Here is a 14,639-nt window from a genome sequence, read left to right on the forward strand (position 1 = left end):
CCCTGGGTCCCCAGGTCTTGGCATGGGATATGTACATGGTCAGCGAGTTCCCGGGGCGAGTGGGGAACCTTCCGGCTTAGCTGGCAGGAGGCTCAGGTGGCTCTGAGGGTCTTTGCCTCTCTCTCCCCTGGTTCCCACCCCTACTCCCACCGCAGGCATTTTTGGGGGCTGGCTCTGCCTCTGAGGGGTCAGACCTCCTTCTCCCTCCCTACAGAAGAGGCACGGGAGGGCAAGGGGTTGCACGCACTGCCTCTTGCAAGAAGTGCCCCCCTGGCCTCTCCTCTGCATCTGTGTTCCCACCAACCTACCCTGCAAGTGCCCTCGCATGGGAGGTGCTCTTTGCAGAGCTAGTTGCAGTTCCAGCCCTCCGAACACTGTAAGCCTGGGGACCTTGACACCAGCGGGAGGGGCTCATAGAGAGGGAGGAGGACAGGTGAACAATGAACATCACAAAGCCTTTTCTTTCTCTTGTAGGTCTTTTTAAAAAAATTTATTTATTCATTTATTTATTTGAGACAGAAAGACTACAAGTGAGGGGAGGAAGCGGGACAAGCAGACTCCACACTGAGCGCAGAGCCCGATGTGGGGCTCGATCCCAGGACCCTGAGATCATGACCTGAGCCAAAATCAAGTCTCAGATGCTTACCCGACTGGGGCCCCCCAGGTGCCCCCGGACTCTGTGGGTCTTTGTAATGGTGACCACTCACTTTTACCGAGCACTTAGCAAGTGCCAGGCCGTTTAACACATCCTCTCATTTAATCCTCACTAAATTGTCTCCTTTTTAAACATTTTTTTTGCCAGTGGTGGCATTGAGGCTCAGAGAAGTCATTCAAGTCACTAATGGGAACCCAGTTCTAGATCCGGGAGCCACATCTAGTACCCCCAAGAGGCCAGGACATGGGTCTCTCCTCCCCACAGCCCCCCGCAGTGCCCTGCCCAGGTTCCAACTTGCAGAGATGCACCTGGCGGGCTGGGGGCTGGCGGCTGGCGTCACCTGATGCAGCAGGCGGCGCTCCGGGCCCAGAGCTGTGCTGCAGGTGCTCTGGCAGCCGAGGGCAGGCCTCCCAGGTCTTCAGCGCCCGCCCCTGAGAGCAGGCCTAGGGTGGGGTGATCGAGGCACCTGCTTCCTGGGCAGGATTTAAGGGAGCACCAAGAAACTTGGTAATCGGATAAATGATATTTTAATGCAATATTCAAAAAAATTAACATAAAAATCCACGATGAACAAAATATCCAAAATGTAAATAGACACTATTTAAAAATAAGTGCTTCAAACACCTTTCCACAACTTAAATGGTTGGGATTTTCCCCTTCGTGGGAGCTATTACCTGAGGGCCGATCCCTCCAACTTAATTATGTCTAAAACTACAATCTTGGTGCCCTGCCCAAACCTGCTCTTCCTTCAGGCTTTCCCGTCTCGGTAACGGGTGACCTCACTTTACCAGCTACTCAGGCCAAAACCCCTGGCATTGTCCTTGCTGCCCATCTGTCTCTGCAGCCCTCATTCCTGTCCAGCAGCCAGCACCACCAGCTCCACCCTTAGAATATGTGCAGAGAACGGTACCCCTCTGTCTTTTTCTTTTTAAGATTTTATTTATTTATTCATGAAAGACACAGAGAGAGAGGCAGAGACACAGGCAGAGGGAGAAGCAGGCTCCCTGCGGGGAGCCCAATGCGGGACTCGATCCCAGGACCCCCAGGTCACATCCTGAGCCGAAGGCCGATGCTCAACCCGCTGAGCCCCCCAGGTGCCCCGTACCCCTCTTTCTAACCTCAAATGCTGGCCTCAACCATCTTCATGCCACACCCTTCACCCCTCATCTTAGCTTCCTAGTCTCCTGGCCCTCACCCCAACCCATCCCTTACTCCGTGTTTTCCCAACACAGCAGCTAGCATGATCCTGTTCGAATGTAAGTCTGATTCCATCTCTCCTCTGCTCTGAGACGTTAGTGGTTTCCCCCTTCACACGGTGTAAAACCCAAACCGTCTGCTGCCCTTCAAGGCCCTACAGGACCCCCCGCCCCCCATGAGCTCCCTGGCACCCACTCCAGCCACACTGACCTCCAGGAGGTTCTGTGGATACGTCACGCCCGCTTCCGCCTCAGGGACTTCGTACTTGCTGTTCCTTCTGCCTGGCATATTCTTTTTTTTTTTTTTTTTTTTTTAATCTCCGATCATACAAAGAGAGAGAGAGAGGCAGAGACACAGGCAGAGGGAGAAGCAGGCTCCATGCACCGGGAGCCCGACGTGGGATTCGATCCCGGGTCTCCAGGATCGCGCCCCGGGCCAAAGGCAGGCGCCAAACCACTGCGCCACCCAGGGATCCCCAGCCTGGCATATTCTTTTCCCAGCATTAGTCCAGTTTTCTCCTTCACGGCCTACAAATCTCTGCTCAAGGTGACCTGCCCCGAGGACCTCCCATGACCACCGTCATCTGAAAAACAGCCTGTGTGTGCACAGGGGCACACTCATGTCCACACACACACACCCCTTCCTGTCCTCTCGTCCTGCTCTACTCTTCATCATGGTCCCTGTCATGACCTAGCATGTTATCACTTGATTCATTCACTTGCTTTGTGTCTCACTCCCCCTTTACCATAGGCCCTGTGATTTTTTCCACCGCTGCATTCCAGGTGCCCGGCACATGGTGGATCCTTAATAAATACTCAACCGGTTGAACGAGTGTGTGAGTGGCAAATGAATGAGTGAGTGAGTAAACGGATGAATGAATGAAAGCAGAGTCACCAAGGCCAGGGTCTGATCTCTCCCGCACATGCCGTCGCCTCTTGCTCTAGCCCCTCCCCGCACACTGATCCACTGTAGGAACATAAAGCGGGAGTGTCCCCGACTTCGTACAGCTCCTCGAACCAAACGTTTAGATTTGGTCGTTTATTAGGTGTGAGATGGAGCTTTAAGGCAGTTGCGTTTGGCACCGTTAAAGTCTCTGTCAAAGCCGTCCCGTCTCCTTTCCCTTCACGTCACCACCTTGGCCAAGCAGAGAGGAGGGAGGTGTAAGCAGGTGACAGCCGAGCGTCCCCTGCTTCGACAGCGTTCCTGGGACCACAGAGGGAAAGTGGAATGATGCCTGCTTTTCTCTGAGCATCTTTGTTTCTGATTAGCCACTTGCCATTTTTTCCTTTAAAAGAATTTTTTTTTTTGCCACTTACTATTTTCTTGTTTGCTCGACATTAAGGGGCTTTATGTGAACTGACTTTTGAAAAAAAAATGCTTAAAATTAGGCAAAATGAAAAAAAGATACCTGAAAGGAAGCAGGCTGAAACCAGCCTACAGATGTGAAATTTTGAAATAATCTGTGAAGATATTATTTGTGGGCAGCAACGTGCGGCCAAAAGGGCAAGGATTGAACCAAATGTAAATCACCGCTTTCCCTCAGGCTAACTGGGTGACCTGGGGAGCCCCAGTTACTTTATCTGGAGAACAGAGATCCTGATACCCACCGTGCAGGGCTCTCAGGATGATGAAACCAAAGCTAATGCTTTGCTCATGTGAGCACTTACCATGTACCAGACACCGTCCTGAGCTCAGAATGTGGGTCAGTTCACATCATCATCACAGCCAACCCGTGAGGCACTATCATTATTCCTATTTCACAGATGAGTAAGCTCAAGGCAACCCACAAAAGTTTGTGCAGTATAGTCCGTGCCAGAACGGCTGTTAGATATTTTTAGTATGACCCACTGAGAAAGTCAAATTGAGTTGCTCCTGGTCATACAGCTGGTACGTGGTGGAGGAGGGATTTGAAACCAGACTGTCTGGTCCCAGCACCGTGGTTTGGAAACCATGCACCTTACTTTCATTCTCAAGCACCCAGCACTTATTTTCGGGTGCCTGGTGGATTGTAACCTAGGACCACAATCTTGGGTGAGTGTGGAATAGAGAGGCCTCTCAGGAACTGCTGAGCTAAGTTCTATGAATCCTGGCTTTGTTTAAAATATTGGCATTTTGTTCATCACGGGTTATTTTTGCATCAAGTTTGATTTTTTAAAAAAGATTTTATTTATTCATTCATGAGAGACACAGAGAGAGAGAGAGAGAGGCAGAGACACAGGCAGAGGGAGAAGCAGGCTCCATGCAGGGAGCCTGATGTGGGACTTGATCCCGGGACCCCAGGATCACACCCTGGGCTGAAGGTGATGCTAAACCGCTGAGACACCAGGGCTGCCTGCATCAAGTTTGATTTTAAAGATTACATTAGGGGATCCCTGGGTGGCTCAGTGGTTTAGCCCCTGCCTTTGGCCCAGGACGTGATCCTGGGGTTCCTGAATCAAGTCTCGCATCGGGCTCCCTGTATGGAGCCTGCTTCTCCCTCTGCCTGTGTCTCTGCCTCTCTCTCTCTCTGTGTCTCTCATGAATAAATAAAATCTTTTTTTTTTTTTTAATAAATAAGATCTTAGAAAAAACCTACATTAGTATTATTCATTTGGTTACTGGGTTGGGTGGTACCACTTTAAACTTCGCCCCACAGTGTCTCGCTTAACTCATCCTAATCCCCACCCCGCCTGACCTGCCCACCCACCACAGAAAAAAACAAAAATCTCCCAGGGCAGCAGAAGCAGGGACTGGAGAGAGACTCTTCCAAGACTAATTGGTTCCCAAGGCAAGGACACATTTGTACGTGGCAGCTGCTCCAGGGGGTGGGGCAATAGTCACAGGCAGCACCAGGGGCTTCTCAGCACAAAGGTGACCTCTGCTCTGGGGGTGGAGGGGCAGGTAGGTGGCTCCTCTCCCCACCTCCCAGAGAAGAATTACTGCGGGGGCCTGAGAAGAGGAGAGCTGGCGCAGGCCCTGGGGCCAGGTGATGCGCCGGGAGGCATCAGCTCAATTAAGAGAGACTGAGGCTCTCTTAATTGAGAGGCTGGTTAATTGAGTGGAGGTTGTCCACTCGGCCCCTTTCGGCCCCTCGGTCCCCAAGTGGCTTCTGGCAGTTGTGCTCACGCTGTCATTCTGTAAATTGATTAAGCGCGGAGCCAATGAAACGGGAGTTCAAAAAGTGAGTTGTGATTTAGGCGGAAACGAAGTGAAACGCTTGGAAGAGACTGGATAACCGTGACCTTAACAGATTGCTGTGGGATTAGGTGTCTGTGAGAAAGCTGAAAGCCTGGGAAGGAAGGTTGGAAAAATCTGGAAGGGCTGGCGCACATTGCTTCCTGAGTGTCCCGCAGTCATTGTGCTGAAGAAGTGGAATCACAGGTGATATATGATGGCGGTGGTCTACGGAGCACAGATAATGAAGAACTCAAAGGATGGGGGAACACATGTATCTCCAAGTTTTAAATTAAAACAAAACATTGAGGGACACCTGGGTGGCTCAGTGGTTGAGAATCTGCCTTGGGCTCAGGTCGTGACCCCGGGGTCCTGGGATCGATTTCCGCATTGGGCTCCCTGCATGGAGCCTGCTTCTCCCTCTGCCTGTGTCTCTGCCTCTCTCTGTGTGTCTCTCATGAATAAATCTTTAAAAAATGTCATAAGAATACATGTAATTTGTAATAATTTCTGTCTTGCCGACTTTTCACTTACTCAGTCCCAATCATGTCAGATGAGCGAGATTTTACTCTATTTACATCAGTGTCAGCCTCCATCTACCCTCGGGGAGTCCCACCACCCACAGGTCCTAGTACCTAGTGTCCACGGCTCCTTGCATTGTAGCCTCCGTATCACTATGATGATGTCACCTGCAAGGAAACATTTATGTTCAACTGGTAACACCGATTTGCCTGTAGTCGAGAAGTCCTTTGCATAAACAGCACCGATCCTAGGTCCCTTTAGGGTCCCTAAAGCGAGGGACGGTTGCATAGGTGGTGTGAATGGTTCACAGGACAGCAGCGCCTGTGCTTGGTCGCCAGGGTAGGCCTCTAACTTGGGAATTTGTGTAGTAGGGGGAGTGGAGTGGGGGCGGTGCCCTAGGAAGCCGGAGAAGGCGCCTCTCTCTCCATCCCCAAGATTGTCCAAAGCCACAGAAATGTATTTTCTCCGTGAGTTTTCCCATCCCGCCCTCCCGAGTCTCCACTATTCCTCATCCATGCCGGTGTCCTAGACCCCGTGGTGGGGAAGCAAAGGGATGATGTAAGGTAGGTAAGTGCCGGGAGGGAAGAAGTGGAGAGTGGGTTTACTCACCTGCCAGGGCCAGCTGCTGGGCTTCACATCTTCACTTCCCACCACCCTGGGCAGTTAGGGCCCGTAAGTGGGGAGCCCACAGCTTAAGAGGTCTAAAAAGAGAAAGGGTTTGGGGTTCAGGAAGTAGTGACCTATCCAGACAATATAACCTACACTTGCTGCATTCCCAAACCCCAAAGAAGAAAAAAAAAATCCTTGTTCTGAAAGGATCCCAAGAAATCATAGAATCCTATTCTATTTCTTTGGACTTTAATCCAGCTTTCTTATAACCACAGGACTGAGTCCAGTGTGGGCAGAGGGGTTCCCCAACCCATTGGGGGACTGGGAAAGTGCCTCTGGGTGACAGGGCTTACCTCCAGCCACCACGGTAGGCAGCGGTTGGGCCCTGGTCACGGTGTGTCTTTAGGAGTCCCGTGTGTGTGTGGATCTGCCCAAGGCTCGGGCTTTGTGAGTGGGCTTATAGGCCAGAGAGGTCCTAGGAGGACAGAAGATGGGGATTTTCTCAAAGTCACATAGAAAAGAAGTGCCTATGTTCAAATGTTTTCTTTTCCCATTTCTTTTCCCACCTGTCACCCTGGAAAGGCTTTGGAAAAGATGCCAAACGTGGATATTGAAATATGGGTTCTATTTGCTTTCAAGAGATTATGTTGTGTATCAAAGAAAGAAGAGAAATATTGGTGTTGGTCCTTGGAGTTGTGTTTTCAAAGAAAGGGTCGGGTTGGCGTGCTGAACAAACAGCACTCTAGGCCGAGTGGTCCTCAGTGGGGCTGGCATTCCCGGCCAGGGGACACCTGGCAATGTCTGGAGACGTTCTTGGTTGTCACAGTGGGGCCTGGGGCATTATTGGCACATAGTGGGTAGAGACGAGAGGGGCCCCTAAACATCCTACAATGCACCGGGCAGCCCCTCACAAGGGATCATCCTGGTCCTGATGTCAATGGTGCAGAAGTTGAGATTATGAGTTTTGCTCTAGGCTCTAGAACAAAAGGCCTAGACTTTTGTTCTAGGCTCTGCTGTGGCTCGCTGTGTGACCTTGTATGAGTCACGTACGTCTCTGGCTCCGGGGCCTGCCCGTCATGGTGGTGAGGACGTGAAGCACACAGGGAACGCGCTTACACAAGAGGAGCACAGGATGATCCGCACAACTGGGGCTTGGCAGCTCCGGCCATGGGGTGGAAGAGAGAGCACTGGCAGGGGAGGGCTTGGATGGGATGGATCAGCGGGTATTTTACCGTCTGCTCCCAAGACAACAGCAGTCTGCACCTTCCCCAATAACTCTGTCTTCCAAATGGGGTCAAGGCAAGACCTTCTTAGAAAGGGGGGTGACACCTGCCAAACACCGCATATAGGTCAGATGTATTTGCAGGCCTTACTTATGCTTCACAAGACCCTGCAAGAGGGTTCCACGTATTAGACAAGGAAGCGGAGGTTCAGAGAGGTAGAGTGACTTGCCCAAGGTCACACGGCCTCTAAGGCAGAACGAGAATGCCAACCTAGGCTGGTCTGTTTTCAAAGTCCCTTTACTTGATGCCACTGGCGATCTGCTCCTGCAGTCAACCCCTTGTTTTTGGTGGGGGGAAGGGTGGAGAAAATGAACGGTTTCCTCACTCGTCCTCAGACTCTCAGTCTCCTTGCTTGCGGTCAGAGCCCAGGGCCAGGCAGGCCAGGTTCTGCGGAGACAGCCTTCCTCTGTGACCACAGCCCGGAAGGCAGAGAAGAAAGTGGACGTTAACCATTAAGATGGGCTCAAGTGAACGTCGTGTCTCGGACATGAGACACTCCCAGGCCTGAGTTTTCTTGGTCGCCATCCGGGCCCTGTCACCACTGAGACCCCTTGACCCCCCTGAGTTCAGGATGGATCCCCTGAACTCAGAACTGACCTCCTAAGCTCAGAAGAGTCCTCGAAACTTCTGCCTGTCGATGTCATCTTTTAGAAACCAACTAATGGGGCACCTGGGTGGCTCAGGGGTTGAGCATCTGCCTTCGGCCCAGGGTGTGACCCCGGGGTCCTGGGATCGAGTCCCACGTCGGGCTCCCTGCATGGAGCCTGTGTCTCTCCCTCTCTCTGTGTGTCTCTTAGGAATAAATACATTAAAAAAATCTAAAAAAAAAAAAAAAAAGAAACCAACTAATGAGTTACAGGAACAGGAAAAGAAACGTTTGAGAAGCACGCCTGCCCAGATGAATCAGAAATTCCCCGACAATTACCTCAGCGTCATCAGATTGTTAAAGCTCCCTCTGAATATTCGTCTCAAGCCCTAATAAAAGGAGTGCTGGGGAGCCCCAGCTTTGGAAACTATCCCCCAGCGACCTCCACCTGGTGTCGTCGGCCTCTAGCGCACAAGGAGCGGGCCCACTTTGGTCCAGCAACAGCCCGGCCTGCAGGATTGCCGTAAGGCCGAGAAAAGCCACGTTAGAGAGAGTTTTGTCATCCCCCGAGGGTCACTTGAAGGTGAGGGAGGCTGGGGTGCAAAATCCGGTTGGACTGGGCGTCAGAGCACTGGGGTCCTAGTTCCAACGCTACCCCTAACTCCTCCTGATAGCTTGGGCTCAGCTGCAGTCGCTACCACGACAGACTATTTCTGAAATGTTCTATTTATCTCAAAAATTAATGTGAATTTGGCATTCTGCTCCACGGAGCTGTGTTTAGTATAAAAATAAGGTTTGTCCCGTGTGAGGTCACCGAACAAACACCAGTTTGGCATATGCCCCGGGGCTTGCTGTGTGACCTTGGGTAAGTCCCATGGGCTCGCTGGCCTGGGGTTGCCCATCTGTAAAACAGAGACAGGGACATATGGCCAGTCTGCTTCCATGTTGCTGTGAGGGGTTAAAGGTGATAGAGGACTTCATCCAACAGGCTGAAGCCGGTCACTGACTGGGCCACAAAATGCAAAAGTCCAGGAGCAGTGTTAGCAGCTTCAGGCAAAGCTGGATCCAGGACTCGGCTTCTCTCCACCCTTGGCTCTTCCTTCCAGTGTGAGGGGCCATTCTCAGGCTCTGAGGGGCCTGCAGCAGCTCCAGGTTCTCCCTCCCACAGGGACAAGAGGGCTACAGAATCCCTGGCCCAGGATTTGCAACTGTGGCTCTATTTTGGGCAACGACTCTTTGTTATAAGGGCCGCCCAAAGCACCAGTAGCGTGTTTGACAGCATTCCTGGCCTCTACCCATACACCTCCCAGGTATGGCAACCAGAAATGTCTCCACACGTTGTCAAATATACCTGGAGTGTGAAATCACTCTTTCTTCCTCTTTACCCCCATTTCATTCCTGTAGTCTCCCACCTACTCATCCTCAACCCCTGCAGAGGGGCGGGTGAGAGCTTTCTGGTAGGATTCCCACGGAAGTCCTGCCGCTCTCTGATTGGACCTGCCTCGGGTCACTTGCCCATCCCTGGACCAGTTGTGGTGCTGGGAAAGGGGATGCAGTGTGTTGATTGGCCAGGCCTGGAGCACAAGTCCCGCCCCTCCATCAGGGCATAAGGCTGCACCCAGACCATGGGTGTAGGAGGGGTAGGGGCGGGTTGGCTGGGAGATGAGACTCCAGGCCTCCGGAGAGGGTATGGAAGCTAGGCAAGTAGAGAGCAAGAGACCCCACAGCCTGCTTTCTCCCCTTTGGGGCTTAGTTCCTCATTTATATGTTGTTGGACACCAAGGCAATCTGGAAACTTCTAAACTGGATTGGGTCCTGGAGGTCTCCCTGCAGGCAGGCAGATGCAGAAGGGAACTTCTCATGGGGTTTATGACTCATTCGAAAGGATTCCTCTGAGAAGCAGTATCCTAGGGTGGTTAGAGGCTTGGGTTTACATCCCTGTGCTGCCGGGTCCTGACTCCATGGTTTGGATCCTTGAGCCTCAGAGAGGGTGGTCTGGACCAGCACAGCAGCGCGTGGTTTAGGAGCTGGTTAGAAATGCAGACCCTCGCATCCAGACCTGCCTCAAGTATTAGAATAGCAGGCATTCCTCAAACATTTCCATCAAAGAATCCTGGTAGATCAAGGTTGGCAAACTTTTTCTGTAAAGGACCAGATTGTAAATACTTTTCGGCTTGAGGGCCATACGGTCTCTGCTGCAAGCAGTCGGCTCTGCTGTCGCAGCGTAAAAGCAGCCATATGGCGTAGCTGCGTTCCAATAAAACTTTATTTACAAAACCCATTGGGTTTGCAGTAGAGCAGTGATTTGGGGTCTAACACTCAGGAGTCATCAGATCGCAAAATGTCTCAGAAGTCTCATCTTTTCATCCAGAAAGCTGAATCTGAATTTTGCAGCTTCCTTCACAGCATAGGTGGGTTTATTTTATTTTCCCTCCTACCCAATCTTCAGGGAAAGTTGATGCTTTGGGAAGAGGCTCTGGGTTTATTCTCTGCCTTTAACATCCCTCACCCTGGTCTGCCATGAAGCAAACCTTTGCAGACCCATGCCCCAGCCTGGTGACAGGGACCTGGGCCCTCAGGCCTGCTGGGAACGCGGCTCTGTCTCCTAAGGAACAAAAGGGAGAGGCAGGAGTTGCTCATAGGGCCCAGGTGTGAGGTCAGTAGTACTAATGACACCTCCCACAAGTGGCTGTTATCTCTCTGGCTCTCGACAGGGAAGGAGCACAGAGGCCCATTTAACAGACGGGGAAACTGAGGCTCTGAGAGGTGAAGCGACTCGGCCCCTGACCCTGCTTGTCAGTGGTGGTGGAGTTCAGAGCTCCGGCCCAGTGAGTGCCCTCCTGTGCTCTTGATTTGTGCCAGAGGTACCGTGGGTGGGCTGGAAGGCCGACGTGGGCCTGATTCTTCACCGCTCCCTGTCTTCACGCCTTTGGCCGTGTCCTCCCGGGAGGGGGGTGAGAGACACGTGGAGCCGAGCTGCCCCAGCAGAGTCCTGGGTGGGAGTGGCGTCAGCCACAATCTTCGGGGCCACCCCCCCCCCTCCGCTGACCTCGAATATGCTGTCAGACCAGCAGAAATGCTTCTCGTCGGTGCACGCGGGGGCGCGGCCGGTTGTCACGCGCTGTGATCCCCGCCGGCCTAGCTGATGCGCCGCGTGCAAACTGCTCGCGAGCACCTGTTGCCTATAATTGTCCTCTCGGTCTTCTGTGTCAGGACTCCCTTCCCTGAGGCGTGTCCGCACACCCCCGTGGCTCCTGTCCCTGGTAGGGCCGCCGGGAGGCCGCAGGACAGGAGGGGGTCCTTAAGGTTTGGGGTTAATAGAATAATGTAGTTGCTCGTCACACAAGCCCGTTACCCGCTGTGTGATCTTGGGAGGGTTTTTAAACCTCTCTGAGCCTCAATCTCCTCGTCTGTAAAAGGGGGATAATACTCAGGGTCGTCACGACAATTAAGAGACTGTGCACGTGCTGCCCGGGGGTGGCCACTGGCCAGAGATCTCCGGTGCTTAACACTCAGCGGCTGCAGGAGTCTCCCAGCGGCGCTCAGTGTCATTGGCACGTGGGCTCTCGGCCCCCAGCTGGGGGTGGGAGGTGGGAGGTGGGAGGCTCAGGGCCTCGCTGCCCGCTTTCCCTCACTTCCAGCCATCGGTTTGTGACCTCTTGACAAAGGCCCCAGATCCTTGCTGTCCCCCAAGGGGGTCCCTGGCACCCCTCCCTTCCCCCTCCCTGCACTCCCGCAGCATACTCTAGATTTTGCCAGAAGGGAGGAGGGATGGCGTAGTTATTTCCTTTTGCTGCTTCAACAATCACAAATGCCGCGGCATCAAAACACAGAGAGGAATTACCTTACAGCTCCAGGGCCGGGGCCCGCAGTCCGTCTCAAGCGGCTCCAGCTGCGCAGGTCCGGTGTGGAGGCTCTAGGGCCGAGCCCCTTCCCTAGCCTTTCCCAGCCTCTGGAGGCTGCCGGCCCTCCCTGGCTTTGACCCCTTCCTCCACCTGCCAAGCCAGCAACGAAACATCTCCAACCCTCCATCGGACCCTCACCCCCCGCTGCCGCCCTGCTCTCCCCTCTGCCGCCAGACCTCCTGCCTCCCTTGCGAGGACACTGGGCTCAGCTGGGCAGCACAGGATCATCTCCCCATCCCGAGGTCACAGGTTAGTCCCATCTGCAAAATCCCTTTTGCAACACAAGGTAAACACATTCGCAGGTTCTGGAGATCAGGACGTGGGCGTCTCCGGAGGCTCCTATTCTACCAACCACAGACAGGCCCGGGACGCGACAGTGGCTCTCGTCCCCTGAGTCTGAGAATTTCACATTCTCGCTGGACAAACAGAACCGTGGCTTATGTTTTATCATTTACTAGCTAATAAAAAGTAATTTTGATAATTCAATCACACCCATGGGAATCTATTTTATTATTTATTTATTTATTTATTTATTTATTTATTTATTTATTATTTTTTCATGGGGGAGTTTATATAGATTTCAGATGGGGGGTGGTGGTGGTGCAGCTACGCAATACGCCCCTTATATTCGCCTCTTAAATGAGTAGCGAATTCTTACTGAAGTGCTGAGCCCCTCTGTCATCACTGCCTAGGTCGGGCCTTGTTGAGTCTGTCCTAGGTCACTGCAGTAGCGTCCCGGCTGGCCTCCGTGCCTCCGCTCTTGGCTGCTCCCAGTCGCCCCGCATGCCGCTGTCAGATGAACGCCCTGTGTACACGTGTGAAGCCAGCGGTCCCTTCTCTGTCTACAACCCTTCTGTGGCTCCCTCCTGCCCTCGGGATAGATTCCTGCAGTCCCCTGCCACAGCCACAGGGCTGTCCGTGAAGGGTCTTTGCCCACCTTCCCACCACATCTCCTGCCACTGCCTGCTCGGGTGGCCAGCCATCCCAGTCTGCCCGGGACTGTCCCAGGCTTAGCTCTGCAAGTCCCGCATCCTACAAACTCCTCGGCAGCAGGACCGTTGGTCCCTCTAGCTCTGCCCCGCGCCTTATGTTCTAGCAACACCTGCTGCTTAGGGATGTCTTCCAAGCAGCTCCTGCGACGCTGCTCATGCCCTTCTCTCGGTCAGGAAAGCCTCCCCTTATGTTATCCCCCAGGGTACCAGTTAGGGGCGTGTTGAACTGCAGGTAGCTGACAACCTGAGTATGGTGGTTAGAACAAACGCGGATTTATTTATTAATTCTTCATTAAGAACACATTCAGAGCCGGGTTGCTGGCGTCGGGTCTGCGGCTTGCTGATGGTGGAGCTCCTGTCTGTGGTTCTCTTGGCCATGAAGTGGCTGCCTCAGCTCCGTGCGTCACATCCGTATTCATATTCTTGTGGGGCAGTAGAGCGTCGTGGTCAAGAGCGTGGGTTCTGGAGCCAGATTACCAACCTCTGGACCTCAGCCCCATCCCCTCCTGGAAAGTCACCAGCCCGGGATCCCTAGGAGGCTCAGCGGTTTAACGCCTGCCTCCAGCCCAGGCTGTGATCCTGGAGACCCAGGATCAAGTCCCACATCGGGCTCCCTGCATGGAGCCTGCTTCTCCCTCTGCCTGTGTCTCTGCCTCTCTCTCTCTCTCATGAATAAACAAAATAAAATAAAATCTTAAAAAAAAAAAAAGAAAGTCACCAGCCCTCACCAGCCTCAGTTTCTCATCTGTAAAACACCTCGTGTCCAGCCCCCAGCAGCATCTTGTATCCTTGGCTACCCTGCTATTCAAATTTTGAGACTCAGCTTGGGCATCACCACCTCCAGGAAGCCATCCTGGAGTCCTCCTGCCAACTGACGCTGGTTGCAGCATCCCCTTTCTATGCTCTGATGGGGGGACCCTGACAGCTCAGGACCAACCAGAGGCAGTTGTAGTGGGGGGCTCTCCTCACAGGGATCCAGAGCCGGTGTGGGCGCACCCCCGCCCCCGCAGAGGAGAGCCTTCCCAGGAACGCCACGGTCAGGGGTCTGGGGCCCCACTAGGACACCGGATCGCCCTTTCTTTTGTCCCCATTTGCCCTCTTGTTGGCTTCAGGAGGGCTCCCTTCTGTGGCTCCCGTGTTACTCACTGGCCATCTGTTCCTATGACCTGGCCCAGCTCTTTCTTCTCTCTGGGACTCAGTTTCCCTGCCTGTCTCATGTGGTGCAAGTGTTTCCAGCTCTGACCCACTGTTTTCTCCAAAACTGTGCCCCCTGAGGGAGGCTCTGGGGCCCCCTCCGCCTCATGGTGCCCAGCACGGGGCTGGCGTAAGGTCAGGGCTCAGAGAGGCCAGGCTGACAGCAGCTTTGGGGGCCGCTCTGGGGTGGGGGCCAACGGGGGGTGCCTCTTTCTCAGCAGCCAGGGGTCATCCCTGAGCAACGGGCATCACCCTGTGGCCATCCTTTCTAGGCTGGGGAGCCCCCCCCTGCAGCTGGGGGGTCCTGAGGACCCCAGGATCAGGAAGGGGGTGATTTCATCAGGCCCCTGTGGTTCACAGCTTGTGACATGTTGGGGGGTAAGTGTCTGGCGCATCCTTAACTCTTGCCCTCTCAGGCTACCACGTGGCTTGCGGAGACCCCCCCACTTCCTCCACAGCCTGACCAGGCTGGCCGAGGGGCTCGCTTTGCACCCCTGGCGTGGAGCCCTGCCGAGCCCGGGACCGCGCAGGGGAGGCGCACGT

At 53.6% G+C, this 14,639-nt stretch overlaps 1 protein-coding gene across 5 annotated transcripts in view; it reads left to right on the top strand.

The window, feature by feature from the left end:
- The window catches only part of CASP9 (caspase 9), a 43,276-nt gene that overhangs the window by 26,903 nt on the left and 1,734 nt on the right, over positions 1–14,639 (top strand). For 2 of the 5 annotated variants that reach the window (XM_077899525.1, XM_077899531.1), the window contains 3 exons: positions 10,720–10,833; positions 12,085–12,159; positions 13,200–13,469. The exons of 1 other annotated variant lie outside the window; for it this stretch is intronic. In XM_077899525.1, the coding sequence (XP_077755651.1) occupies positions 10,720–10,833; positions 12,085–12,159; positions 13,200–13,454 (444 nt within the window). In that variant the 3' untranslated portion in view covers positions 13,455–13,469. Of the gene's footprint in view, positions 1–10,719; positions 10,834–12,084; positions 12,160–12,212; positions 12,384–13,199; positions 13,470–14,639 lie in introns of those variants that run through there. 2 more of the 5 variants (XM_077899526.1, XM_077899527.1) reach the window with 2 other exon arrangements.

This window comes from Canis aureus, chromosome 5 (genome assembly GCF_053574225.1).
Source record: "Canis aureus isolate CA01 chromosome 5, VMU_Caureus_v.1.0, whole genome shotgun sequence".
Classification (NCBI taxonomy): Eukaryota; Metazoa; Chordata; class Mammalia; order Carnivora; family Canidae; genus Canis; species Canis aureus.